General features: G+C 50.1%; 1 protein-coding gene across 4 annotated transcripts in view; it reads right to left on the reverse strand.

The window, feature by feature from the left end:
• The window catches only part of RPTOR (regulatory associated protein of MTOR complex 1), a 102230-nt gene that overhangs the window by 33311 nt on the left and 41896 nt on the right, over positions 1 to 27023 (reverse strand). For all 4 annotated transcript variants that reach the window (XM_027691601.1, XM_027691603.1, XM_027691600.1 and 1 more), the window contains exons 8-20: positions 26796 to 26896; positions 25773 to 25917; positions 17512 to 17587; positions 15496 to 15597; positions 11826 to 11909; positions 10309 to 10419; positions 8294 to 8368; positions 7762 to 7827; positions 7007 to 7198; positions 5749 to 5889; positions 4047 to 4164; positions 3693 to 3833; positions 3120 to 3278 (exon numbers count right to left, since the gene is read on the reverse strand). In XM_027691601.1, coding sequence (XP_027547402.1) covers positions 3120 to 3278; positions 3693 to 3833; positions 4047 to 4164; positions 5749 to 5889; positions 7007 to 7198; positions 7762 to 7827; positions 8294 to 8368; positions 10309 to 10419; positions 11826 to 11909; positions 15496 to 15597; positions 17512 to 17587; positions 25773 to 25917; positions 26796 to 26896 — 1511 coding nt within the window. The remainder of the gene's footprint in view (positions 1 to 3119; positions 3279 to 3692; positions 3834 to 4046; positions 4165 to 5748; positions 5890 to 7006; positions 7199 to 7761; positions 7828 to 8293; positions 8369 to 10308; positions 10420 to 11825; positions 11910 to 15495; positions 15598 to 17511; positions 17588 to 25772; positions 25918 to 26795; positions 26897 to 27023) is intronic.

Genomic DNA, 27023 nt, shown 5'->3' on the forward strand with positions numbered 1-27023 from the left:
ATGAAAGCAGCAGCCCACCACGACCAGCCTCCACAGCAGCTTTGCATTTCCAAAACCTACCCAAATCCCCGTGTTTTGCTCTTTATTATTTCTCATTATCTCTGTGCATTAAACATATTGCCTGGTGAGAGAGCAGGAGGCTCTACCTGTCCTAACACTCACTCTTTATTTCCTGCACCTCCCTGTCCACCTCCACCTCTGCTCTCCTCATCCTCACTGCAGCACCTCCCGCTGTCACCGTTACTTTGAGGCAGATCCTGTGACACGGAGAACAGTTCTCCACCCCCAGCCTCTCCCGCTGGAAAAGACAACTATTCCCCAGCATTTCAGCCCTCCAAGATTTATTTTCCTCCCTCTTTGATCACTCCTTAAGATCATCTTTCCAGCAATGCTCTCTGTAGGACAAAGACTTTCATCATGCAGTTTGGATATGAATAATCAGCCTCAAGGTATGCAACCCCCCCATCTTAATTCCTTCCCTTTTCCTATCTTAAAACTGAACATTTCCAGGACACCAAGATTAATGAGTGGCTGTATGGAAAAGCAGCAAGGCTCAGCTTCCCTTCCAAACTGATGTCTTTGTTGACTAACCACAAACTGCCTCTTGCCAGCTTGAAAATTGGGCCAGAAATGAATGTCTCTCCTGGTACAGCCCTGTCTGGCCAAGGAGCAGCTGCCAGAGAACAAACACCTCGGCTGAGAGTACAAGCTGCATTTGGGGGGGCACTAAATGGGGACATTTGGTGTACAGTTAGCTCAGGAACTGCCTGTAAAATGGAACAAGGAGGAATGGAGAGCTTTTCCTCCAGTTTATGGGAAGTACATGGTGTGATGCCTCTGTGTCAGTGAAGAGGCTGATCCAGAACAATCCCTCTGGCACCGTGTTTCTGAAGCTGCAAGAGAGGAAGGAAGCCCTGAGCATCAGCAGGTTTGGCTGCCCCACCCCTGGAAGTGTCCAGGTTGGACGGGGCTTGGAGCAACCAGGGCCAGTGGAAGGTGTTCCTGTCCATGGCAGGGGGTGGCACTGGATGGGCTTTAAGGTGCCTCCAACCCAAACCATTCCATGGTTCTGTGATCAGTGGATCAGCCCAGGGAATGCAGAGTACAGGACACAGTTAAACCATGCCTGAAAATTTCTGCTTTTACAGACCAGATTTCTGCTTTGAGTCTCCCCACGTGCCCCAAACCATCCTTTTTACTGCTCTGGCTGCCTCAGATGTTGACAGAGGTGCTGCTGCAGAGCCAAAGCCCCATTTCCTCTTCCAAAGGACACAGAGCAGAGCAAACACTCCTTCAGTCATGGCAAGTCTCTCACCCAGGTGGATCCCTGAGCTGCCCCTCGCTGGCTGTACAGCAGCAGTTTAGTGCCCATTAGGACATCAAATATGGGGTTAACCCGGGCCAGGCACAACAGCCACAGAGCTGTGAGGGTGGCTGGGGCTGATGGCATCTCTCCTTGGGGAGCAGGAGAGGGTTGGAGGATGGTGATTCTTCAGCAGCAATGAGAAAAGCCTGGCTTGCAGCAAGCAAATGGGAAGGTAATGGCATTCTGTGCGAGTCATGAATTTTAAACACTTCTCTAAGCTCTGCCATTTCCAGCTGGGTCTGAGCTCTTTGATGGAATAGGAATGAGGGAGGCCTTGGAGAGCTGCTCTCTTTGCTTTCCCGGGTCTCCTTCACCTCCTCCAGCTCCTCTCCAGATTCTTTTCCAGCTGTGCTGTACAGCCCTTGTGAGACAAGCACAAGCCATCAAGCAGACACAGGGTGCACCAGTGGGAATGGGAAAACTCAAGTCCCAGCTCAAGGTGGAGAGAAATTTCCTAACATCCCTGTCATGCTTTACGAGATCCAATTTCATTAGTGACAATCAAAAGCGAATTAACTGATCAAGTTCCTAATGAACACATGATTTTAAACTGCCACAGGGGCTCAGGAATTACCATCCCAGAATCTTTCAACTCAGAAGAGCCAAATCACCATTAACTCTCCCAGAAAACACAGAGCAGAGAAAAATGTTTCTTCAGTCACACAGGTCTATCACCCAGGTGATCCCTCTCTTGAGTTACACCACCCTCTTTTCACTGATTTGTGAAAATACGGGCCCATTTACTGACTACAAAGGAAATACAGAGATTTCCCCCAGAATTTCCCTGTGCATGCTGCTTTCCCTGGAAAGAGGCTGTTCCAAAAGCCAGGTTCTTCTGCATGGTGCCTGTGTTGTTGTGCCAAAATGGCTTAGGTTGTCTGAAAAGCTACAGGTGGTTTAAAGCAAAGCTGTTGTGGCAGTCAGACACCACTGGGGAAGTCACCTGAAAAACAACTGGGTTGGAAGAGCTTCAGTGAACGTTCCAGTTTGTTCCGTAAAAGAAATGCAAACAATCCATCACCCAAATCAGCCAGGCACTGCACAAACACAGGGACAACTTCCCTTCCTTCTGGGCTCCTGCACTGGGCTCTGCAGAGTTCTGCACATCACCCAGAGAGGGAAATGGGAGGGACAGGGGCAGCTGAGTGGAGGTTGTGATGGCAGAGCTGCTTATCCAGGAGAAACAATGGAGAGGGGATGGGAGGCAGCAGGATCAGCCATGGAACCTTCAGAGTTCTGTGGAACACTCAATCTTTTTGCTTTTAAGACACAAACTGGGATTTTTTAAGTCCTGTTTTAACTATATGCATATAAACCTGCAGAGGAAACGAGCTGGGTCAGGTTTCCCTGGAGGAGTAACACAGCACAGGGGCTGTACAGAAACACAACCCACACGACAGATCCCCAGGGAAGCAGTCAGTGCTGAGGCTCAGCTGCTGCAGCCACGGGGTGGGGAGTCCCTGCTTCACTGTCTGGCCACTGAAACTGCAGTGGGTGTGGAATTCCTGCACACCCCAGTTTTTGTGCTTAAATTCCCAACAGGACCATTGTCCATTGTAATGAAGCTCAGAGCTGGAGCCAACAGCTCCCATTCCCAGTCCTCCTACCAGAGCAGGAGCCACCCAACCAAACACAGAAATAGCATTTCTAGTGAGAAATTTTCTTGGAGGAAGATCAAGCAGGAGTCAAGATCCCAGCCTTCCACACAGCCAAGAGGTGACCCCAGGGGAAGGGCAGGAGAGGCTTTGCTCACCTATGAGGGAGTTGAGGGAGGAGTAGGAGCTGACTCGTCTCATCTTGTCGATGGTCTCAAAGGACAGGATGTACTCCTCATTCTCGGGGCTGCCCAAGGTGCTGCTGGCACTGCTGCTCGTGCTCAGATTCCCAGGGGAAAATGCAACAGAGCTTCCAGCTGCCAAGAGAAAAGAACAGATGCTGGAAACAAGGACTGGTGAGAGAACAATTTTTACCCAGACATAACAGCTCTTTTCTAAATCCTGCCACACTCAGGGAAGGTGTGGGCAAACCCACAACTCCCCTTTTTAAATACTGAATGATTAAACACAGAACAAGCACAAGACTGAGTTAAAAATCCACTTATGCTTGGAAGCTGGAAGACACCTTTTTGGTCCCCAAACACTCAGGAAAATCAATGCTGATGACCAAAAAATTGAAACTAATTAGGAAGGAGGTTGGAGCTGGATAACCGGGGCTGAAGTGCCGCTTCCAGCCCTCGCTGTCCCGCACGTGGGGTCTCCTGGCTGGCACAGTGGGGCCAGGGGGAAGGAAAGGCAAAGGGAACTGAAAGCATTCTGAAATGTCTTACACTCCTCGTTCAGGCTGAGGTTCTGCAGGGACTTGTTGAGGTTCCTGGCGGTGGTCACGGCTCGGATGTTGCCGTAGGAGCTGACGGAGCGCAGCCGGGGCGTGCACGGCCCGTCCCGCACCGGGGTCAGGCTGCCCCCCTCTGCAGGGCAAAATGCACCAATTACAGGGGTAACCACAAACAGTCACAGTGTTCTGGGTATTTCCCAGCAAATACGTAACTGAAATATCACCAACATGAACAAAATTCAGTCGTTTTCAAAATATCACGAACGTGAACAAAATTCAGTCGTTTTCCGTCAGGCTAAAAGGGAATGAGGTACAACAAAGGATCCCGCCCACCCCAAAGCCCCACCTGTGGCAGCTGGGGAAGGCAGAGGGTAATTCTTCTCCTCTTCTATGAACTGCAAAGCCACGGTGCAGAAATTGCTCTCGTACTGAACCACCAGGTGACTCAGGGCCACCACCAGCTCCTGGGGAAAGAGCACAAGAAACACCTCATGGTTACACAGGCCAGAAACAAGGGACTGCAGGCAAACATTCTCATTATTTCTGCTATTATTAGGTGGCCATCCAGGCTAATAATTCTCCCTTAATTCACAGAGATGAGCTGCAGGGTTCACACCTAATTCTTCACAAGCCTTTTTTGCCTCAACTGGTTCCCACCACTCCACCACTCCCACCCAGCACTACCACTGCTGAGTAACCTGCTCTGGTGGAACAAGATGAGCTTTAAGGTCCCTTCCCACCCAAACCATTCCATGATTCTGTCACTGATTCTGCCCAGCGTTGTCAGACTGAAGCAGTATCACAGAAGACACTGAGCAGCAACAGGAGCCAGAGCTGGCTTTGGCTGCTGTCTCTGTTCAGGGACTGATCTCCCAAGGAGAGATTTATGAATCTCACAGAGCATTCAGTGTGACACGCAGCTCTCTCTTGAATTAAACTGATTAAATGCTGGAACAAGACAACAGAAATGAATCCTTGCAATGCTGGTGACAAGTGCCAGGGTGTTGATGTTCCAGTTAAGTAAACACAAGCATTAGGACACCTCAGAACAGCCCTCAAGAACAATCCAGAATGTCAGAAACTATTTAATGTACTATTGATGTACGACGGTGCATCAGAAACTGTAACTCTCCCAAATCTGAAGAACTATTCTGAAGCTGCCTGTGATCCATCCTTGGGGTTCTAAAGGCAGGAAGATCTCACTGAACAGAGCTCTCACTGTCTCCACAGCATTCTGACTCCCCCTCCTCTTCCTCCCCTAGGACTGCCACCACTCCATGTTTTTAGCAACACAAAACTATTTAATTTAAAACCTGAGTTCCCGTAATGTAAAATATTGCAATCAGACTGGTGATCAGCAGAAGAGCAGCCCAGCAAGAATTCTCAGTGTTTCGTGCACCTGAGGAGACTCTGGTGTAATTGCTCTACTTCCTTATCCCTGTCTCCACATTCTCTTTAAATTAAAAAAAACCCAGGATATAAAAATTCCCACAACCTCCTGAGATGGTCCCTCCTCTTCCAGACATTCAGTGGAATACTTGATACTGTTAACCCTCAGAAACACAGACCTGAACAACAGCCTTGTCCAGATGTGGACACTGACCCAGCTGCAGCTGCATCACTCCTGTCAGGGGCTCCTGAGAGTGCAGAGTAAAGGAGATGCTGCAATGTTTGTGCTGCCAAAGGGGAGGTGGATGCAGCAGCACCCCTGAACACTGCTGGATAGACCCCTGAGTGGGGTCTGGGCTGATGCTGCTCATCACTTGTGCTGACACCTCTCTGCAGAAGCTGAAGGTGAAGACTCTGTGAGCTGTGGCTGCTCCATCCCTGGCAGTGTCCAAGGCCAGGTTGGACGGGGCTTGGAGCAACCTGGGCTAGTGAAGGTGTCCCTGCCCAGGGCAGGGGGTGGCACTGGATGGGCTTTAGGGTCCCTCCCAACCCAAGGCACTCTGATTTTCACTGATGATTCCGTGACGGACCAGACCCTTCCAAGGGAGAGCCATTCCCTGGGAATGCTGTGCAGGGAAGCAGAGCCCTCCCGGCCGTACCTTGCGCACCATGGGGCTGCCGTCGTTGATGAGCTGGGCCAGCATCATGGCCACGTTGTGGTCGATGGTGGTGGAGTGATCCGTGCGCTCTGCTGAGTTCCCCACGAACGTCCCCAGGGCAAAGACAGCAGCACAGCGAACCTGGGCACACAGACAGTCACTGCCTCCTCTGCCAGGGGCATTCATTGTACCCCCACAAACACTGTGGCACAGTGAACCTGGGCACACAGACAGGTTCAGTCAGGGGGATTCATTGTACCCCCACAAACAGCATCTCTGCAAACCTGCACTGCTGTGCCAGGTGAACAGTGAGGGGTACAGGGAAGCCCACGGGGAGTGAACAACCCAGGCAGCCTCAGCAAAGCACTGAGTTTTAAGTATTCGCAGGCACGGGATATATTTAATTTCCCAGAACACTTGGTGACCTTCCCATGGGTGATTCTTCCAGTTGCGTCGCCTTGAATATTAATTAACAGCAATAAGGTAAACACAGAGTTCCTGTTGGGATGTGAATCTCTAATAGGAGTGCTGACTACAGTCTTCAAATATGGGCTTCTAGAAATGTAGAAGATGAGGGGGAAAAAAGGAGAAAAATCAAGGAAAAACTTTGGACAGCCCACCCCACCTCTGCAGAAACACTGCTCACAATGTGGGGAGAATGGGGCCAGAGACAGGAGGTGGAGGATGCAGGACAGAGGCTGAATGGGGAGGGGATTCTCATCTTTAATCTCTGCACGTTATCAGAGGTGTTTAGCTCAGCTCCCCTCTCCCATGTGTGCTGTCACCTCCCCGGGCTCTGAGGGGCTCTGTCAGTCACTGCCAGGCTCAGCACAGGCCCCTCTCTTGGGGAGTGTGTCACGAAGGTCAAACACGTCCAGCTAAAGGTGGATTTTCACTCATGGCAGTGGGAGAACAGTTTTCACACTTGGACAAAAAGACTGAAGGGTTTTGGGACCACATTTCTAACAATCTGATTTTAATAATGTGATATGTAAGGAAGCAAAAAACGTGGCATTTCCCAACTCCAGTGCCCAGATCCCAGGGTGCTGGGGTTGTATGAACTTCCCCTGCATTTCTTTGGATGCTCCTCTTGCAGGGCTTGTTTGATTTGCACCACCACGAACAAACAGCCACGAGATCCTTCTCTGAACCAGACACAAACATAAAGCTCTGGAAGGCCCTGGTTCATAGGAATTTCTGTCCTCTGCCAGAATTCTGCCAATTCAACTGGCATTTACGGGAAAAGTTGGGTTTTTACCTCTGGGATGGGATCGGAGAGGAGGCTGTAGAGCTTCTCGTGAGCGCTGTCCCTCACCCCACACCACCTGGCCGAGTCAAAGTTCTGCCAAATCCTGCCCAGACAAATGGCCACCCAGTGCCTGAGGAGCGGGTGGGGGTCGTTCAGCTGCTCCAGGCAAATGGCAATCAGGTTTCCCTGAAGGCAAGCTTCCTGCAACACAAACCAAGGCCATTTACTTCCCACCTCAGCCCCACAGAACAAGACTAGTCCTGAAAGACACAGGAAATCAGGAGAAAATAATCATTCAGTGGTTTTACACTGATTTTGTTACAAAACCCCTTTTGGCAGCAGCGTGGAGGGAAGGGCAGGCACAGGCTACTAGAGCTGGTTAAATAGTTGAGCATTAGAAATGTTTCCTGTAAGGCATAAAGCCTGTTTTTCCCTCACTGGAGGTGTTCCTAGCACCTGTGAGAGCCCCAGGGTTTATGGCTGATTCCACAGGACCAGGCACTGTTTCCTTCCCAGCCTGCCAGTGGCTGCTGGAGGGGTGGCTGTGGAGTGACTCGTGCCCTTACCCTCCACTGCCAGGTGCTTTGTCAACCTCCAGGTCAATTCTTTTTTAATTCATGCAGAAATAACATAAAACAACCTCCTAGTTGAGTTTCCCAGCTCAGAGTTGGGCTGTAATGCAAGCCAGGACACTTTCATCAAAGTAAAGGCATAAGGCAGAGAGAGACAGGAGAGACTGAAGGGAAAAGGCTGTGGGAACTCACCTGCCCAGTGTTGTAGTTGTTCACAATCACAGCCAGGATAAATGCTGTCATTGTCCTGTGTTCAGCCTGAAAACAACCCACAACTGAGGGTTACCTGGAGAACAGGGCAGGGAACAGCTACACCCCACCCTGAAACGTGGCACTGTTCTAAGTGCAGTTTGTGTCACATTAAAAGAATGAGAGAGGAGAAAGAAAGGTGGAATTTTCTTGGCCTGTCACACCTGAGACACCTCCCCAGCCTGGCACCCACCACAGGAACCCAAACAACTGCTGCTGAGGGAACTGCCAAAGCTCTGGGGCAATTCCCTGTCTCTGCAGCCTCCTGGAGCCCCCAGCTCCCCCAGAGTAATCTCCTTATAGAACTTTGTCTGTAAATCCTTGTTTGGTTTGGCTGCCCCTGTCACGCTGGTGGGAGCATTGCTGACTCCCCAGCGTGGGGGGCAGCCCCACACCAGCACCAGAACAGAACAGATCAGCTAAAACAAGGCAAGCAAATGCCACAGGAGTCTGAATAAACATGACTTGTCCTTACTGGCATATAAGGATCTGCCAGAACCGAAAGGAAATACTTGTGTCCATTGTCCTTCACCAGGTCAGCCTGGCATGACTGAAAAAGAGACCAAGAAAACCACAATGAGAACCACAACACACAGGAATTCACTCCTCCAGTGATGGATAAATGTTTCATGTCTCAACCGTTTTTCTCAAATCTTGTTTTCATTTGGGAAGAAAATTAAAAGCTCAAATGCTTCCTGGGGCTGCAACCAAACCCCCCGTGGGAATGGGCTGACAGGGAGGAGCAGGGAGCCCTCTGCTACCCCCAAAGGGACACAAACAGCAGCTGGAAACGTGACCTCCTGCTTGGGGAAGAGTTAAATGGGATATCTGTGCCCCACATTAAACCTCCACAGCATTTATCCTACTACACACAACCTAAAGTGCAGAGCAGCTCCAGAGCCTTTCCAGGCCCCCAGGAGACAGGGCAGGTTTCCTGGCTGGGGTGAGCACAGGGGTTTGCTGACACCACCTCAGGCTCCAGGCTGATGTAATGGGGTCACACCATGAGGATACACAGCACCAAAGGGGAAATGCAAGGGAGGAAACCCTGACTTGGCAATGAGCCTCCCCCGGGCCAGAGACAGGATCCTGCAGCTTTTATCAGGAGGAGAAGGTGCAGGAGGGAACCAGCTGCTCAAAGGGGAGGGGATGGCAAGGCAGGGATGCAAGAGAATAGTTTATTGCTGAGGGGAGTGAGGCTGCTGGTTGTGGCAGAGCAAAGAGCAGAGGGCCTGGATTGCTGCCAGGCTGCAGCTACAAGAGGCTTCCCTGACTCCTGTGTCACTGCACACACCAGGCTTCCTCTGCCCCCTCTTCTTCCTCAGTGTCATTACCTTCTGTTCCTTCCACAGAACAATCTCTTGGCTTTAATGCAGGCACACAGACACCAACAGAGGGGAGGCTGCCCAGCTTCACACTCATTGACTGTGCTGCCCCTCCAACCCAAATTCCTGAGGCTCAAGGGAGGGAAAGGATGGCTCTGAAACCAGAACACTCACTCGACCCCTCCCTGCTCAGATCCTGGGAACAATCTGGAATCCAGCACCACTGACACCTCCTCCTCCTCCTCACAGAGTGAGCAGCTCCACTGTGAATAATACAACGTGACCAGAACAGGCTGCAGGCTCGGTGTGGAAGTTCAGAACTTGCAGAAAATACTCTATTTGCAGGGAACAGGAGCTGCTGCCTGTCCCCTCCCTCAGCAGTGCCCATGGCCCTTCCCTGGGGAAGCTGCCCCCTCCTCCCTTCCCACTCCCACCACGTGTTGGTGGAGTCAGTGAGTGAAACTGCAGAAAAAAAACCCCAAACACACCATTTCTGAGTATTTTTTCTGTCTTGCTGTAAAGCAAAGCCTGCAAACGAGCGAGGCAACAACAGAGCACGGGAGGGAGTGTGTGAGGGGGCAGGAGGGAAGAGAGCCCTCCTGGAGGGGAGGACAATGGGACACCAGGTGGGAATCACACCTGAGCCTCCCCACACCAACCTGGGGCTGAGGCCCAAGCCTTGGGTGCCTCAGAAATGAGCTTTTCAAGAATAGCTCTAAGATGAACAGTTTTCATTTTCTTTGCTTTCCAAAATCCTCTTAGGATGTTAATGAAAATATAGTTATAAAACTAAACCTGACAATGCTGGATCAACAGAGGGGAAAACTTCAACCAACTCAGTGCTGTTCTCCACACTGAAATGGAGGAGATAAGCAAAAATAGCCCCCAAATAGGAAAGATCCAACATCCACAAGCAGTTCAGACATTCTATATGGGCTTATAATTGTGCCTGAATTAATGTGTGCACCTCTCCTAACAATTTTATTGTGCTCAACTAATTGCATCCACAAACCATAGAGCTGTATACACGATTATATAAATTTATCTGCAGTTACTTACCTGCTTAATTATTTATTTTAAACCCCACCAACTAGAGCCCTGGCTGAGGCCATCTTTAAAAAAAAAAGGCACAATGCTGAAACCCCAAAGAAGCAGGAGGACTTACACTGTCCACTGCCAGGATTTTGGCCCAGATGAAGACGAGGAGAGGTCGCAGCTCACGGGCTGAACTCTGAAGCAGCTTCAGCACATACGGGAAAATGCCAACAGAGAGGGCCTGGGAGGCAGAGAGAAGAGCAAAGCCCCATGAGCAACACCCCTGGGAACAAACCCCCCTGAACAAATCCTCCTGAACAGACCCCTGGGGGCAGCTCAGCCCCGAGGGCTGAACACAGGGCGCTGCCAGGATTCAGCATCTTTGATGACACAGCTGAGAAACCCGGCAGGAAACAATTTCCCACATTTCTAGTAAAGAGGGGATCCCTGTGTGTTTGTTGCTCATTTTAATCTTGAATGTCACCAGATATTTCCAGACTCATTTGGTCCACGGAGACTCTGAGCTAATCCAGCACCAGCTTTCACTCCTTCCAGCCTGGGCTATTTTATGCTTCACAATCTGCTCCCTCCCCTCAGCTGGGGCCGTTTGCTCTCTCCAAACACTGCAGCAGCTCAGCAGTTCCAGCCTTCCCACTGCAAATTATCAGGGCTCTCCTCACACAGACTTTTAGCAAGCCTTTTCCATGGGATCAGAGAGCACTCCCAGGAGGGCAGGGAACACAGGAAATCCTGGAGGATCCCCCTGTGAGGGCTGACAGCCTTCCCAAAGCTCAGTGTAGAGGGAATGTGTGCTGGGGTTCAGGGTGAGCAGCCCCCCAAGCTGGGGCATGGCCCTGACATGGCCCTGAGGGTGTAACACACGTCCCAGCCAGAGCAAAGGCCCCTGTGCTGACCTGAGCCATGTCCTGATCCTCACAGAACTGGACAATCCAGAGGTTTTAACACCCCCTTTAACACACACTTTCCTCCCAAGCTGCCTGTGCCTCCAGCCTCCCTCTGCAGAAGGGACTCCTGGCTGAGATGGAGGAGGGAGGTAAAGAAAACCACTAAAAAGTCCCATCACTGAGCTGCTCCACAACCAGCTGGTGCTTCATCTTCACTTTTATCAACCAACAGCTCCTTTTACAGGAGTGTTTTAAACTGCTCCTCTGTTAAATTCTTATTTATGCTCCACACTGTGCTGCCACTTCCCAAACTGCAGAATGCAGCTGCTGCCTGCTCAGAAGAGCTTGTAAAATCCAAACAGATAAAGAAAGAGAAGAAAGTGATGCAGACAGTAGGCTGAGAAAACAGAAAAAAATGTGTCTGCTTTTTTGGGCTATTTATTTTACATGACAAACCTCACTCATCCCAGTTATTTCCTCCTGGTTTGCCCCTTACACTATTTTACACTAAACTATTCCCAAGGAACTCCTCTTCACTGTAATGGAAATGAATTTGATTAATAAAACCATTGTTCTTGTCGGGATCCTTTGCTGCATTTCCCACACAGGAACACACAAAACCGCTCATTTGTCAGATCTGTGGATTATCCTCCACACATCCCTTCCCCAAATCACCATCTGTATTTATCACCCAGACTGAGACAGAGCAGAATTTCCAAGCCCACGTGCAGCATCCACGCACCAAACTGACAGCCCAGGGCCCCAGGTCCAGGAACCTTCCCAGCAGATCCAGAGCTCGCAGCCGGTGCACCTGGCTCAGCAGCACCTGCAGAGGGGAGGGAAAAGGGATATTGGACAGAGAGCAGGAATCCCTGGGCCTGCAGAGCACATGGAAGGGACCTCGGGATTGTTACAGCACCTGGAACAGCACGGTCTGAAGGAGAGGCTGAGGGACAAACCCTGGTGTGAGAGCCTGGCCAGGGAGGGCTCACACCCCCAGGAGCTGCTCCTGACACAGAGGGAAGCAATCCCATGGATTCCAACCTGCCTTGCCCAGGATGGCACCTGCAGCAGGACCCAAAGGGAAGTGCCAGCCCAGCCTCCCACCCTCCAAACAGCTCAGGAGCACAAGGAGAGGCTTTGCTTTCCTTGGCAAATCAATATCAGAGACTTAAGAGGGAGCAAAAGGTCACATTAGTCGTTAATAAAAATCTCATTAAAGCAGAGTCTGACAACGCTAATGAGGTGGTGGTTTACTGGCTTATACCTACCCTGGTGTGAAATATTAACAGATAGACTTGCAGTTCTTAATCTCCTTAACAGATGTAAGATATTGGAATGCAACATTTAATCCTTGGTTTAAATTGAGCAACATCCCTCAGATGGATCTCAGGGAAAGAGGCTCCTTGATTTACCTCCCCAATTCCAGCCCCTTCTCAGTGTTTTTCCACGTTGCATATTGAAATTGAATTATTTTTCATGTTTAACATTGAAGAATAACTAAATTACTTGGCTCATGTCTCACACTGTGGGTGACTGGTACTGGATACTGAAGTAGTGCAGGAAAAGTCCAGAAGAAACAGGAGGATGTGATGATAATGTTTCACTCTGAGTATCTGAGCTCGGATCTCAGGACAGGTCATAAGAGAAAGGATTTTGGTCATCCTGCCCTAGTTGGCACCAGCCTATTCCATAAACCAGCCCAGGAATAACAGAGGCAGCTGTTTGTGATTAAAGCAGTACCAGAAACCAGGGCAGGTGGAGGCTGGGGCAGGGCTGGGACAGCAGCAGGACCTGGCAGGGGCAGGATGCTCAGATCCCACAGGGTTGGGATCCTCTGACCTGCAGAAAAGCCAAGGAAATCCCCAAATTCTGTCATAGCTGGGCAAAGAAATGAATCTAATTGAAAAGGCTTTCCAGGTGAAGACACAAACCCCAGCTCCACACTGCTGGCATCCCACAAGAACATTCCACCAAAGCACACCGTGTCTGCTTTGAAGAGCTCTGTTCCATTGCTGTCCAACCCAAACAAAGGCCTCCATCCCCCAGGATTTCCCATTCCCACTTCCCCAGCTGATCCTCACAACAGCCTGAACTGACACAAATCCCAGAGCCCGGGGTGAGGACGGGGGGATGACACAACTCCTGAGCTTTGAGCAGTGCCTGGCAGTGCCCCCCTGCACACACAGCCCTGGTCACACCCCCCCTGACATCTGTCCATCCTCATCCCCAAACAGGAAATGGGGAAGCTACAACCACACATGGAAATTAGAGATTAACCAGGACACAGGGGGATCATTGAGAAGTAACAGCCCATATTCCAGCAGGAATCTCCTAACAAAGGCAGGATGGGAGAAGGGAACTGCAGAGTGATCTCCTTGTCCTCTCTCTGGGGGGGACAAGCTCTTGTCCACGAGCACAGGAGATCCCACAGAGGAGGAACCTCCCCAGGGATCCACACCTGGGACCCAGGCCTGGCCAGGCTGTGTGTGCTCACTGCTGTCTGAGGGCTTCTCTCCTCTCTGCACCAGGAAACCTCCCGTGCCCAACCTGCCCCGTGCACAGCAAGAATCCCAAGTGGAAAGCAGCTTCTTGAAGTCTATTAATTAAAAGGCCATTTCCAAAGGGCCATTTCTGTGTCCTTGGTAAATCCAGGCTCTGCATGGCTGGTACCACGGCTTGGGCACTCAATACCTCCTCCTCTTGGGGCACACAGAATCCCAGAATGGTTTGGGTTGGAAGGGACCTTAATGCCCACCTCATCCCACCCCCTGCCATGGGCAGGGACACCTTCCACCAGCCCAGGTTGCTCCAAGCCCTGTCCAACCTGACCTGGGATAGTTCCAGGGCTGGGGCAGCCACAGCTTCTCTGGGCAACCTGTGCCAGGGCCTCCCCAGCCTCAATCTAAACTGGGAACAGAGAATCAGCCCTTGTGGGGTGACAGCAGCAGGGTCTGAGCACTCCCACGGGTCAAAGCAAAGAGACACCAAAAAGGGTCTGAAACCCTCCCTTCCCACCCTGCCTCAGCTGCTCTCTGAGTACCTCAGACCTGTTAACAACCCATCTGAGTCCACTGTACAATTAATATTCTATAATTGTAACAATAATTACGCTGTCCCAGCTTGTTTTTGCTCCAGGCAGGAAAGCAGGTTCCTTTGCCAGGTGACCTCCCAGTCTCACTGCAGAGTTCTGCTGCCTGCAGAGCCCGCTGGTGCCAAACAATCCTTTGGAAAGCAGCAAAGTTGGAGCTGGAGCAGAAGCCTGCCTGCTCCCATCACAGTGACAGAGACAAACCACACTTCTCCACATCTACATCATCTCTCAAGGCTGGGGAGGCTCAGGAAATTAAAGTTTGGTCTTGCAGAGATGGATGGTGCTGCCAGTCACGGATCCAGCTGGCAGCTGACAGGGAAGCAGAGTCTCCCCACAGACCCTTTCAGAAGGGACAGGAACCACAGTCCTTTAATCAGAAAGGTTTTAAATTCTGCTGTTGGTAGAGCAGAGCCCACGGGCACCTGGGCCAGGGTTTGTATTTCTGTCAGTGCAAACTGCAGGGGAGGAGAGGCCAGAGCAGGTGACAGATGACAACTGCAACGTGGGCCTTGCCATAAAACATCGCCTGAGACGCCCTGTTCTGTTTCTCCTGGATTTACTTCTCCTTTAAACACAGGAACTTTGTTTTGTCTGAGCAAAGCCTACCAGAACTCTACATTTCTCCAGGCACAGTCTTCAGAGACTTGTTTCTATGTTCCTGCAGCAAAATTTCAGCCCCACATTAAAGGGAACACTTCCCAGGCTGTACCAGATGAATAAAGGAGCCATTTCCACACTGTTTACGCTGCAGTAACTTCCACTCTCTGAAAAGAGGGGGAAGATAAAAGTCCCTGCCTGACAGAGCTGGGATACAGAGGAGATGCCATAGGAGAGACAACAAAGATGTGCTGCTCAGAGAACCAGTGACTCCAGAGCAAAGGGGAGGCAGCAGAGCTGACATGGACTGGAGTGGGAGCTTGGCCCAACGGGAGCCAAGGGATGGGGCTGGAAAACCACTTGGGCTTCATCTGCACAGGTCCAGTGGACGTGCAACCAGCTCTAATTCACCCTGGAGAAGCCCATGGAATTTATGTTCCCCGAGGCCATGGGGTTGGCAGCCCTGTGCTGAGCAGGCAGGGGAGGCATGGACACAGTGGCATGGGCAGGGAGAGGCAGGGTTCCCTGGCCCAGGCAGGAGAGGCAGGGACCCCCTGGCCCAGGTAGGAGACACAGGGACTCCATGGCCCAGGCAGGACAGGCAGGGACAGGGAGAGGCAGGGCCCCCCTGGCCCAGGCAGGACAGGCAGGGCCCCCCTGGGCCAGGCAGGGCAGGCAGGGACCCCCAGGCAGGGCAGGCAGGGCCCCAGGCTGTGCTCACCTGCAGGACGATGGGCAGCTGCTCCGGGGGGTTGCGGTTCTCCACGCCCATGGTCAGCCACACCTGGAAGGCCGTGAGCTGCTCCGCGAAGAAGGGGCTGTGCTGGGGGGGCAAGAACAGCAAATGCAGGGCTGGGGTAAAACACCAGGAGCGAAGCAAACAGTTCTGGCACGTCTGGACTTCATTGTTTTCCAAAAACCACTCCCTGTAATTGACGTGTTTGTTTGGCGGCTTTTAAATGTACACGAGTTTTCCAGTGTAATTCCCTTTAAATATGCTGGCATTCCTTTAAGTGAGTGTTTGGAAGCAAGGAGGAGGAAAGAATAGAGAAACAGGAAAAGTTATCACAAGAGGTCTTAGGGCAAGGTGGCTGCTGTCTCCCCAGGAGAAGCAGAGGGAACAGCAGTGGATTTATCCGCTCTGCAGAGGCAGCTCCGCTCCCACAGCAGCACTGGGAGCTGCCTCTGCCCAGTCCAGAGACACAATCCAACAGCAATGAAAATAAACTCCTTGTGCCATCCATCTCCCTGAGAACGTGGTACAAGCTCTGGGTGAGAATGTACTGACCAGAGCATGCAGAGGCTTCCAGGGAGGAATCCACAAGGAAGCAGAAATCGATGGGGAAGAAAGGAGTGAAGAGGTGGAGGAGGGGGAGCAAACCAACCCAAACACACCCCCTGAAGGAGCACCACGACCCCCCAGGCCCTTCTCCAGCAGGTTATTACATTTTCCAGGTCTGACCAGGCAAGAACACCTCGGGAAGAGGCAGGAGTCAGACCCACGTGGTTTGTGATGTGCTACTGAGACAGAACAGCCTGAACAGGCTGTCAGTGGATTTATCCAGGTCAGGCTGGACTCTCAGCCCCCAGCAGGGAGGGAATGGAGGGGCAGCAGCAACCCTGTGCCTCCCCTGGCCCAGACACCCATCCCAGCTGTGCCACGGGGTGGTGAAAGCAGAGGGAATGGCTCTGGAGAGCCCTGAGCCTGCCTTTGGGGCCAGTGCCCGGCTTGGTTTGGAATCCAGCCCCGACTGATGGCTCAGCCCACCTCAGTTCCAGCCAAAACACACAATAAACTGCACTTGTCAGGCTGGAAAACCTGCTTGGAAATTGTTCCCACCCCCCCGAATCGATCCCCACCTGAGAACGACCACTCATTTACTGATCTCCTGTCTGATCCCCAGCAAGTCTGTGCCTCCTCTCACCCCAAAATACTCAGAAATCTGCTGAATTTCAGCTCATTTGACAGAGAATGTCCAGGTGAGGGTTAGCACTAATATAAAAGCCCCCAGTGACATTGTTAGAGACCTGAAATAAAAATGAACATAAACCAGGGGAAGAAAAATCATATTTTTTCACATTTTAAAACGCAGCACATACAGTGAGGAAAGCAAGGGGTGGGAGGATAAAGGCCTCAGGGCATCCTGATCAACCCCCAGCCTGGCAGGAGCCCACAGCTCTCCTCCTGCACTCCAGGCTTTGGAGACAACCTGCAATTACAGCCAGAAAAACTTTGGAAGTTTGGTAACCCAGACAAAATGCAAAAATGTTACTGAAAATTAAAAAGGCAACAGGGTGGAACAGCTACCTGAGATTGTACTATCATTATTGTTTGAAGGTTTCAGTTCATGAAATGTCAAAGGAATACCAAGAAAACCCATTCTGAATAGAGGAATTTAAGACAAATATAATATTAAAAATTTTACATTTCTGCTCTCTCAGTCAAATAAAGCAAAAAAATCCCCAGTGACTCCTATCAATGACACTGAGCTTAGGAGAACTCTCTGAACATACCCTCAACCTCTATTTCATGTTTATTTGAAAGGAACTCTACTAAGAGATAATTTTCACATTTAAGCCTTTCGGATAAAAAAAATTGTGCTGCACGTTGGGACTCCTTTCTAAAGGTACAAACCCCTAAACTGCCACAATTCAAGGCCCAACAAGCTGAAGGGACGAGGTGTGGGATGGGGGGTTAAACTGGGCCCACAACACCCCAGGACACTCCCCAACTTACCCTGAAGGCAGTTCCCTCCTCGATAATTGTGGGTAACTGGGAAAGGCAAATGTCAACAGCCAGGTCCCAGGCTTGCCTGGAGGAGAGGGGGAGAGAGGGAAGAGAAGGAATTTACAAGTTATCCGTGAGGAATAGCAAGGGAAATTTAAATTCTGATCATACACCAACGTGGACAAAGCAGTGTTGTCAGACTGGCTTAGATGGGCTTGGTATTTTTCAAAAAGCAGGTACAACGTGGACACAATTCAGAAAAGCAGTGGGAAGGTCTAGTCCAGCACTGGCTGAGTTCACAGAGGTTCACAGAAATCGATGCTCTCTGCACTGGAGAAAGGAGCCAGAGTCAGCTGCAGCCTCATTACACACCTGTCCTCATCCAAAACCGGATGGCACTTCTTTTTTAAACCAGAAAATGAACTTAATCCTGGATTAGCTCCAATCCAGGATTAAGTTCACACCTCCACGTGCACCCCAGCCCCTGCCTGCCCTGCATTGCAGCCACACACAGCAGCTCAGGAAGCTCCATCCCTGCTGAGCAGCCCCTCAGCTCATGGATACACAGATACAGCCCCACACTCCTGCTCCTTCTGCACCTCCTGGGCACAGACACCGTCCCTGTGTGTCCCTGTGTGTCCCTGCAGCCCTGGGGAGGGAACTCAGCTCTGCATGAGTCACCCCAAGGATGGAGGGATGGACACCACACCAGAAAAAGAGAAAATACCTAAATAGTTCAGTTTTTACACTTCTCTACTGTACCACTGGTGGCTGAAGTCTGGAATCACCAACTCACAGAAAGCTTTGGGTTGGGAGGGACCCTACAGCCCATCCCATTCCACCCCCTGCCATGGGCAGGGACACCTTCCACGAGACCAGGGTGCCCCAAGCCCTGTCCAACCTGGCCTTGGACACTTCCAGGGATGGGGCAGCCCCAGCCCTGGGCAGTTGTGACTCAGGACACTTCAGTGGAACAGCTACAACAGCGGGTGAGTTACATGTGAAACCTTTAGTGGCTGATTCAGTGCAAAGCCAAGGTGCCAACAGGCTGCTTCACCCTGCTCACAGACTGAAACAAATGCATTTGGTCTCCAAAGTTCCTCAAACATCTCTAAAACAGTGAAACAGCTACTTTTCACCCCAGAAACGATTACCCCTCCTCTGCCCAGAGACGTTCCATGCACTTTTCATTCAGCACATGAATTGATGCTCTCTGAAGGGCCAAGTTAAACCCCCACCCATGGGGTTTCTTCCACAAAAGAAAGATTTCCTCTCCAGACACGTTGGCTCTTCCGTGGCTCGTGGCATCCTGTGTTACCATCAATAGCCAAAGCCATTTCTCTCCTCCTCTGAACGGCTGCACACACGAGGCCGGGGGTGATAATCAATACTCTGCATTTTAGTCACCAGCTCTAATAACTCCTTAAATCACCCTGTTTTGAGTCAAACAAACCTTCCATCAGACCCACTGCCGAGCGATCTATGCCATCAGCACAACTGGGAGCTGTTCTCCACCAAAACCGATCTCTCCAATTAATGGAAAAATAAATTCTAAGGCTCTTGCATTTTTTTTTTCCACGGACTCAGGAGCTGCAGCTTGGTTTGGCAGCCCCAGACCTTGTCCCTCAGCTTCCCACACTCACCTTCCGCTTGACGACGTGCTGCCAATACAATTAAGAGCTAATCAAGAGCTAATCAAAGCATGGGCAGAAAACGCTTCCCACGAGCTCCATACAGACCCAGGCTGGAGACAAAATGTTTACACAGAGCTCAGGACAGGTGGTTACTCCTGGTTGAGGCAAAGGCAATTAGTGCAAATATAAAGATAATTTTACGTCAAGCAAAGGTGTATTTTCTGAGTTTCAGGATTCTTGGAGGAACGGGCAAAACACCTAAAGAAATTCTCTGCAGCACTACAAAATGTCAATCCACAGGGCCTTTGAGATAAGTTTTACTACGCAGGAAGAAAATGGTTTAGAGATCAGAGACAACTGGTCTGATTTTGGCTGCCTATAAAAGGATTCTTTGCAGGTCATTACCCTGCAGACACACAGCACTAAGATGCTGAGCTCCCCACAGTAATTTTAGGTAAGCAGCACTAATACTGCTACAAAAATCTCCAAAGCAACCCCACGAGATCAAATCTCAAAGGCTTTAAGTGTTATCAGAAAGAACAAACAAAAAAATTCGAAAAGAGATTTCGGTAGATTAGAACAAAATCTCTTTTTTACGCTCCCAAGAACAGGCTGTTAAAAGCCAGTGGAGACACTCGGTCAGGGCCACTCAGACTCCTCAAACCTTCACGTCACTCAAACCTCCTCAGCCTTCAACACGTAATCTTGGTGCTCCTGCTCAGCACAGCTGAGAGCTGCTGACTGACACCAGCCTTGGAGGAGACTCTGCTCCAATCAAACACTTCCAATGATTCCCCAGCCCTTCCAGACTTCCTGAACACGCCACTTCTGTTCCCCCTGTGGGAAACACAAACCCTCCCAGCCCAACAGGACACCAGCAAACAGGTCTGCCTGATGTAAAGCTCCTCTTTTTCCAACCACTGGAGCAGCCACTCCTCCCTTCCCAGACTGCAGGTTACACACAAGCTGCACACAGGTAACTCACTGCGCTGGCATTAAACAGGTGTTACAATAATTAAGATTCAAACCAAGCCATAAATGAATGGGAAAGGACTAAACCACAGGGGTGGGGAGAGAAAGGGATGGGAAAACACTCATTCCAGTCCCTGTGACAGTCAGGGCTGTGGTGGGGAGGAGGAGCAGTGACTGACAGCTGCAATAAGCCCGAGGGAGCTGGAAAGGTGGGCACAGAGTAGATGTGCTGCCTGAACTCCCATCACAGCTCAGCACACAAACAGGAGATGGATTAGGGAGCAGCAGGGAACCAGGATGGGGGTGTTGCATCCCACAAGTGATTAATGGAAGCCAACCCAGAGATCTCTGCACCCCCCTTTGCACAGATTGCTGGCTGGAAACGGCTCTGCAAGATTTGTTTTCACTCCATTTGGTACAAAAAGGGCTCAGTGATCCCTCAGCATCATTCTTTCCTCCCTCCTCACTGTGCTTTTCCAGTACTCCAGACCCTCCACTGTGATAAGGTGACACAGGGCCAAAATACCCCAGTGCTTCAGCTCCACTACACTGTGCTATGAAAGAGTGTGTTCATGAGGGGTTTTTATACTACCTTGTCCTAATTGCTCTGCAGGTACCGAAAGCTAAAATCTCCCCTTAGCTGGAAGATGGACTCAACTAAAAAAACAAGCAAGGAAGTGACTTTGTTTATCCCAAAGAAGTAAAGGCAGGCAGCACATCAGCAGGAAGGGGCTGTGAAGGGAACTGACCCAGCAGCTCAACAAGGGACCCACGGTGGGAGAGCCAAGCCCTCTCCTGCCAGGAGATCCTGCAGCTCCCAGTCTGGGATCAATACCAGTGAAAGGCTCTGCTCATCCCTGCACAACAAAACCAGGGCCAGCACTGCCCCTCTCCCACGACAGACACACTCGTGCATTTGTCTCTGTGTTTTAGTTCCAGTTTTTCTTGGCCCCTCAGCCCAAGTCCCTCTCCTTAAGCCCCCCAGATTTAGCTCTAGCTAGATCTACCTGTATCTCTCAATCCATCCCCCCTCCTCAGTCAAACACCCTTCTCACTACAGCAGGACTGTTTTAAACATTCAATAATTTAACATGAACTCATCAGCTGCCTCCTTACTTTGTTTCCCAGAGGAGCTGCAAAGTTTGGGCTTTCAAGCAGAGAACAGAAGGCAGAGTCCCAGCCCTGCTCAGGGACTGGTTTATTGCCCAAACCCACGACTTGCTGGGCGATGGAAACCCCCAGAAACTCTTGAACAGCAGAAATTGAGCCCCATTAGAGCTGCGTGTGTCTGTCTGCACCCACGGGCCCCCTGAGCTGGCAGCTCGTGGAGGCACATTTTCTACACACACATTTTCTGACTCAATGTCTAATGCTTTTAACTCTCATGTCCCTTTTTTTTTATAATGTATTCCTGACATCTTTTAACACTCTCCTTTCCTCTGGGAGTCGTGTGTATCACACTGCTCTGCACTCAGGAGCAGGGAACAGGAGTGTTTCTGCTGGGGAGCAGCTGAAGGGGAGCCGAGGCCACGTGCAGTCCTGGGGTCGGGCCCAGGGTGTCTCCTTGTTCTGAGTTGTATTTCTGGAACCCTTAAGTACTGCAGGCTTTTCACATTTGTTCTTTCTGTCAGTACAACTGCAGGACACGTCCTGTCTGATTGAATGTCCAGATTCCAGCCCGAGTTCACCTGCGTTGCAGTGACCCCGGGACCTTCCTAAGCTGCTTTAGGACACAGCTGGGAAGCTGCTCAGACACAGCTATTTTTAAAAAACGGTTATTGCTATGAATATTTGGCACAACTCTGAAATCCTTGCCTTCTCCCAGCACATCCCCCTGCTCCAGACACAACTTAGAGCTCAGGCTTTGCTATTTTTGTGCCACATTTCTCCCCATCGAACTCTCCGTAGTCCGATAATGGGACTCAGAGATGTTAAAACTAACACAAAGACACAAAAAAATCTGGTTACTGCATAATCTGAATTAATCTAATCCTCCAAAGGTCAAACAGTTCCAAATACCTCTTCAAACAATCACCACCTTCTTGCTGAGACACTGAGTGTTTCGGTGCAGCTCAGTGAGCCTCACTTCCCCAAGGGATGGCTCAGCAGCCCTGCATCCATCCTGCACACTCACAGTGCTCCAGGACTCCTCTCTCACCTCTGAGTTGCTGCACTATGGTTTCCTTTTCTTTTGCTTTATTATGACTCCCTTTCAACCTGAATTTCACGGTCTGTGTACAAACCATCAGAGTATTTCTGTTAGGGATGAATTGCAGTTCTTCCAAACCATAATTAAGGTACTTGGGGTCTAATATATGACCCGTGTTAGGAAATATTTCCAAAGACATTACCAGGGCTTTTCAAAGGCCATGAATAAAACCAGCTGGCAACAGCAGCAATGCACAAACCCTGATCCATCAGGGCAGAGATCAAGGTGCTGACAGAGCACCCGGGCTCTGTTCTCATGCACACCAGCCAGAAGGACTCACAGCTGAGCAGCACGGCCAGGCAGTCAAGAGATATTAATATTCACATTAATCCTGTGTTAGAGCAGTGCCTGCAGCAGCCAAGAACTTGCAGTGTGAGGCACCACACAAACACAACCAGCCCGTGCCCCAGGGGCTCACAGCTGAGCAGGGAAAACTCAGAAGGCCAAGAATAGGAAAAAACAGAAGTAACATGTCAGATCCCACCAAAGAGGGCATGGTCACAGAGATCAGCTCTCCTGACCCTGAAATATGGTGCCCTCTTGGTGAAAGAAAGATTGTGGGTCTCTGAAAAAATGAAAGTTCTCACTTTTTCTCAACTGTTTGGGTAAAATCCTTATCAGAGGATAAGACTGATTTCCCAAATGAATTGATCAGAACAACAACTTACTAGGTTAATATTTTAAAAAGCTGTTTTCAAGAGGACCAAACCCAAAGGCAGAGCAGCTCATTCCTCCAGCAGCCTCAGTCCTCCTGTTACACCTGTGCCAGATCCCCAGATCAGGAGACACCCAAGTGTGACCTGGGGGAAAGTATCTGACAGGTAGGGACATGGGTCAGTAAAGGAGAAAGAGAGCAAATGGTTGAGATTTAATGCCTAAAAAAGGGCAGTTGGAATTATTCAGGAGGTAAATTGATGCTCAAGTGTAAGGAATTCTTTGCAGCATTGCTCCCACCACTTGCAGATCCTGCTGTGGCAGCCAGGACTCGCTCCCCATAACACTGCCTGACATGCTGGGGGTCACAAATGCAGGAAAAGTCTCCATAAGGCAGCAGTCAGGAGCCCTTGCTGCACCATGCACCACACAGTGACCTGGACACCGGTTCAACACGACCATCACATCACTCTGTTGGAAGTTTCCATCCTCTCCAGCACCCCTGTGCCCAACTCTCCTGCCCCCATCACATCACCCAGTTCATCCAAACAGCAAAATGGGTTGGGAGGTTTCAGATCCGTGATCCATTAGGAAATTCCTGAATGGAAGGTGACTATTTTTAGAAAACATTTAAGCGAGCCCTAAATTAGTTTCTAAATCTGTCCTTACTAAAAGTTCCTGATAATGCCCTGAGCCACCTCTGACGAACGTGGAATTTTCCCCTTTGCTGGATTTGCTTCAAACTGCACGTTTTTTAGAGGACACGGAACAAAGTGTGTCAATCCTCTGCTCCCTTGTTGTCAACTTCACCAGTGTTTGGGATTCACAAGGAAAAGAGCCCTGTGTGTGACTGTTCTTAAGGAATTTCTTCTGGTGAATCCTAAAAAAACCAGCTCCAATGCCATTATCCCATGGAAGCTCCGAGGGGCTGCACAAAGGTGTTTCCAGCACCATCCTGCACCTTCACAAAGGAATTTCCAGCACCATCCGGCTCCAGGAGAACTACAACATGGACAAAGCAAATGTGTTTCTAGACTCCATCGTGCTGCCATGCAGCTCTGGGAGAGATACACAACAGGATCCAGGTGTTCCCAGTTTCTCCCTGGGGTTCAGCCCATGGATGGCAACACCAACTCCAGGTCAAGTCATATTCCCACAGGAAGCCAGAAATACAGGCTTTTAACAGGCTGGTAATAAGAATGAATTATATTCCTATAAGGGACAGAAAATATAGGGTTTTAATGTGCTGGTAACAAGGAAGATATAAATAAATCCAGAAATTTACTGGCTTAATTTCAAAATTCCTGCAACACCACGTTCTACCCTCCTGCAACTGGAAACAGCAGCTGATGGCTCGAGCTCTGCCACCTCCAGCAGCACCAGCAGCTCAAAGACACCACGGGAACCTGAGTGGCTTTTCCTGCTCTCCAGTTTTAAGTGTCCCAGTCCCTGGTGTGACACTGATAAAACAACTCACCCCAGGTACAAATGACAAAAGCCATTTTCCTCGGGAGCTCCTGATCCAAAGGAACATGGTTTGCCACATCCCAGCACATGGAAGGTTCAGCTGCCCAAGTGCTGACAACTCCAGCCAAAGGCTCCCCGGCTGCCTCCAGGACTTCAATAATTAAAGCAGCTTTGTGCTACCAGCAAATGCCTCCTCAGTGGCTGCCTGCACCTGCAAAGGCTCCTGGGGCTCCCTGCTGCCAGCCTGCCTCCATTCCCTACAGAAACCATGGAACGGGTTGAGTTGGAAGGGGCCTTAACACTCACCTTGTTCCACCCCTGCCGTGGGCAGGGACACCTTCCACTAGAACCAGGTTGCTCAGAGAATTTGACCTCCCTGTTACACTGTCATCCCTTCATCCCTCCTCTACATTCATTTTCCTCCATATTTTTATGAAGGAAATTTATTAAAAGGATCCTGGAAAATGCAGGCAGGTTAAACCCCCTCAGTTACCTTTTACTGTCACTTTATCAGCCTTTAGCAAGGCTCTGTTCTCTCCCCCAGGGACCCCATCAGACTCACTGCACCAGTTTGTGCTTCGCCCAATTTGGTGCTGCTCTATTAATCACACCGAGTAAGAAAATAAAAGTGAGCATTTTTTGTTATTACTGTTATTATTATTATTTTTATTATGATTGTTCACGGGACATTTGTTTGATCGTCAGAACTACATTTAAGAGCATTTTGATAACTGTGCCACCTCCATTTCCATTAATCATCTTAAAAGCAACAGTAAAAGTAGACGAACTCTGCAGCAAAAATTTCTTCTACTTCAGCAATGCAAGTTAAGGATCTTCCCACCCTGCACAATCCCAGGGGACCAGCTTTACCCTGGGAAAATAAAGGCAGCAGATGACCCATTTCTTTGGTATTTGGAGTGAAAGATGGCATGGCTGGACTGAAGGTTCTGCACCACAGAATTACAGGATAATTAGGGATGCACAGAGCAGAAGCAGCTTTGGAGATGAGCATTAGGCTGCCACAAGCTGTTCCATTCCTGATCCACTGAGTGAAGCAGGGAAGCACTGCGGAGATTGCAGCACAGTCATGGGATGGGTTGGGCTGGAAGGGACCTTAAAGATCATCCCCTTCCACGGGCAAGGACACCTCCCACTAGCCCAGGTTGCTCCAAGCCCCGTCCAACCTGGCCTTGGACACTTCCAGGGATCCAGGGGCAGCCACAGCTTCTCTGGGCAACCTGTGCCAGGGCCTCCCCACCCTCCCAGGGTGGAATTCCTTCCCAACATCCCCCCTAACCCTGAGCAGTGCCAACCCCTGCCCCTGTGTCACTCACCACATGGCATGCATGTAGGTGGGGGGCAGCCGGGGGCTGCTCACGGGGGTGCAGTTGTACGACCTCATGATCCTCTCGGCCAGGAGAAAGTTCCGGAACAAGCTGGCCACGAGCAGGTCCTGCCGGAAGAGCTTCTGGAAAAGATCTGCCAAGAGAGGGCAGGAGTTACTGGATGCACACCTGCAGCACCTCAGGTACTGTGCAAAGATGGTTTAAAACACAAAGCCCCGTTAATATTTTGTTCCAGGAAGGAGGAATCTCCAGCAGCTTTGCAGGGAGTGCCACACCCGCTGTTAAACTCTACCTGCACTGCAGCTCCTCTGCATTTCACACCAACACAATTAAACACTTTCTACCTCAGGTTCTTTTTTGCCTTTTCTGGATAAAATCCCCCCTTTTGCTTTTTCACTTCAGCTCAGCCTGACTAAGTTTTTGGAAAATTACTGAGGGAGAACAGGACCTCTGTGTACTGTTTAATCAAGAACTATCCATCTGTTAACTGGCAGTTTGATGCGCTTATGAGAAGCCAAAATGAATCCTAAAAGATAGCAAATGTGCTCTCTTCTACAGGACAGAGAAGAATTGATGCTGTGTGAGCATTAGGAAGAGCAGAGTTGGAGAACTGTTTACAAATTTGGCTGCCTGTGCTCCAGAAGTACCAATTCAGAACAGGGGTAGAGAATGGGATGAAGTTACTCATGGGAAACACAACTGCCTTACCAGCAAAGAGGAAAAAAACCCTTTATTTATGGTAAGCCTGGAAGAAAACAGATTGCTCTTTGCAAATACAGTAAGAAAGAGAATTATTCAAGCTAAAACAATTGTGTTGGCACAGAAAAACCCTTTCTGGGTTCTAACGATCGGGTAAAAGAAGAAATAAAAAATTAACCAGCTTTAAGACCAGGCCTGATCTGTTCTTCCAATATGAGGGTTTAATTTTCTCCCCATTTCAGTGTCTCATTTTCACCTGCTCTGGCTGAGCCTGCCCCTGCTGTGCCCCCCTGCTGCCCCTGCCCCTCGTACCCCTGGGCAGGACGTTCCAGGCGATGGTGTCTGTGATGGCTGTGAAGATCCAGTTCAGCTCTCCCAGGGGAGTCCTCCTGTCGTTCAGCCTTCCAGGAATCCTGCAAGGGAGGGGAAAAAACCCACATCAGTTTCCTGGTAAAAACCGTGTTTCTGAGACAGACTCGTGCACACCTCCAAACCCTCCTCAGGGGGATCTGGAGGTGAAGGAACTCTTTGCTGTAACAT

Source organism: Neopelma chrysocephalum, unplaced genomic scaffold (assembly GCF_003984885.1).
Source record: "Neopelma chrysocephalum unplaced genomic scaffold, ASM398488v2 Primary Assembly neopelma1_84, whole genome shotgun sequence".
NCBI classification, from domain to species: Eukaryota; Metazoa; Chordata; class Aves; order Passeriformes; family Pipridae; genus Neopelma; species Neopelma chrysocephalum.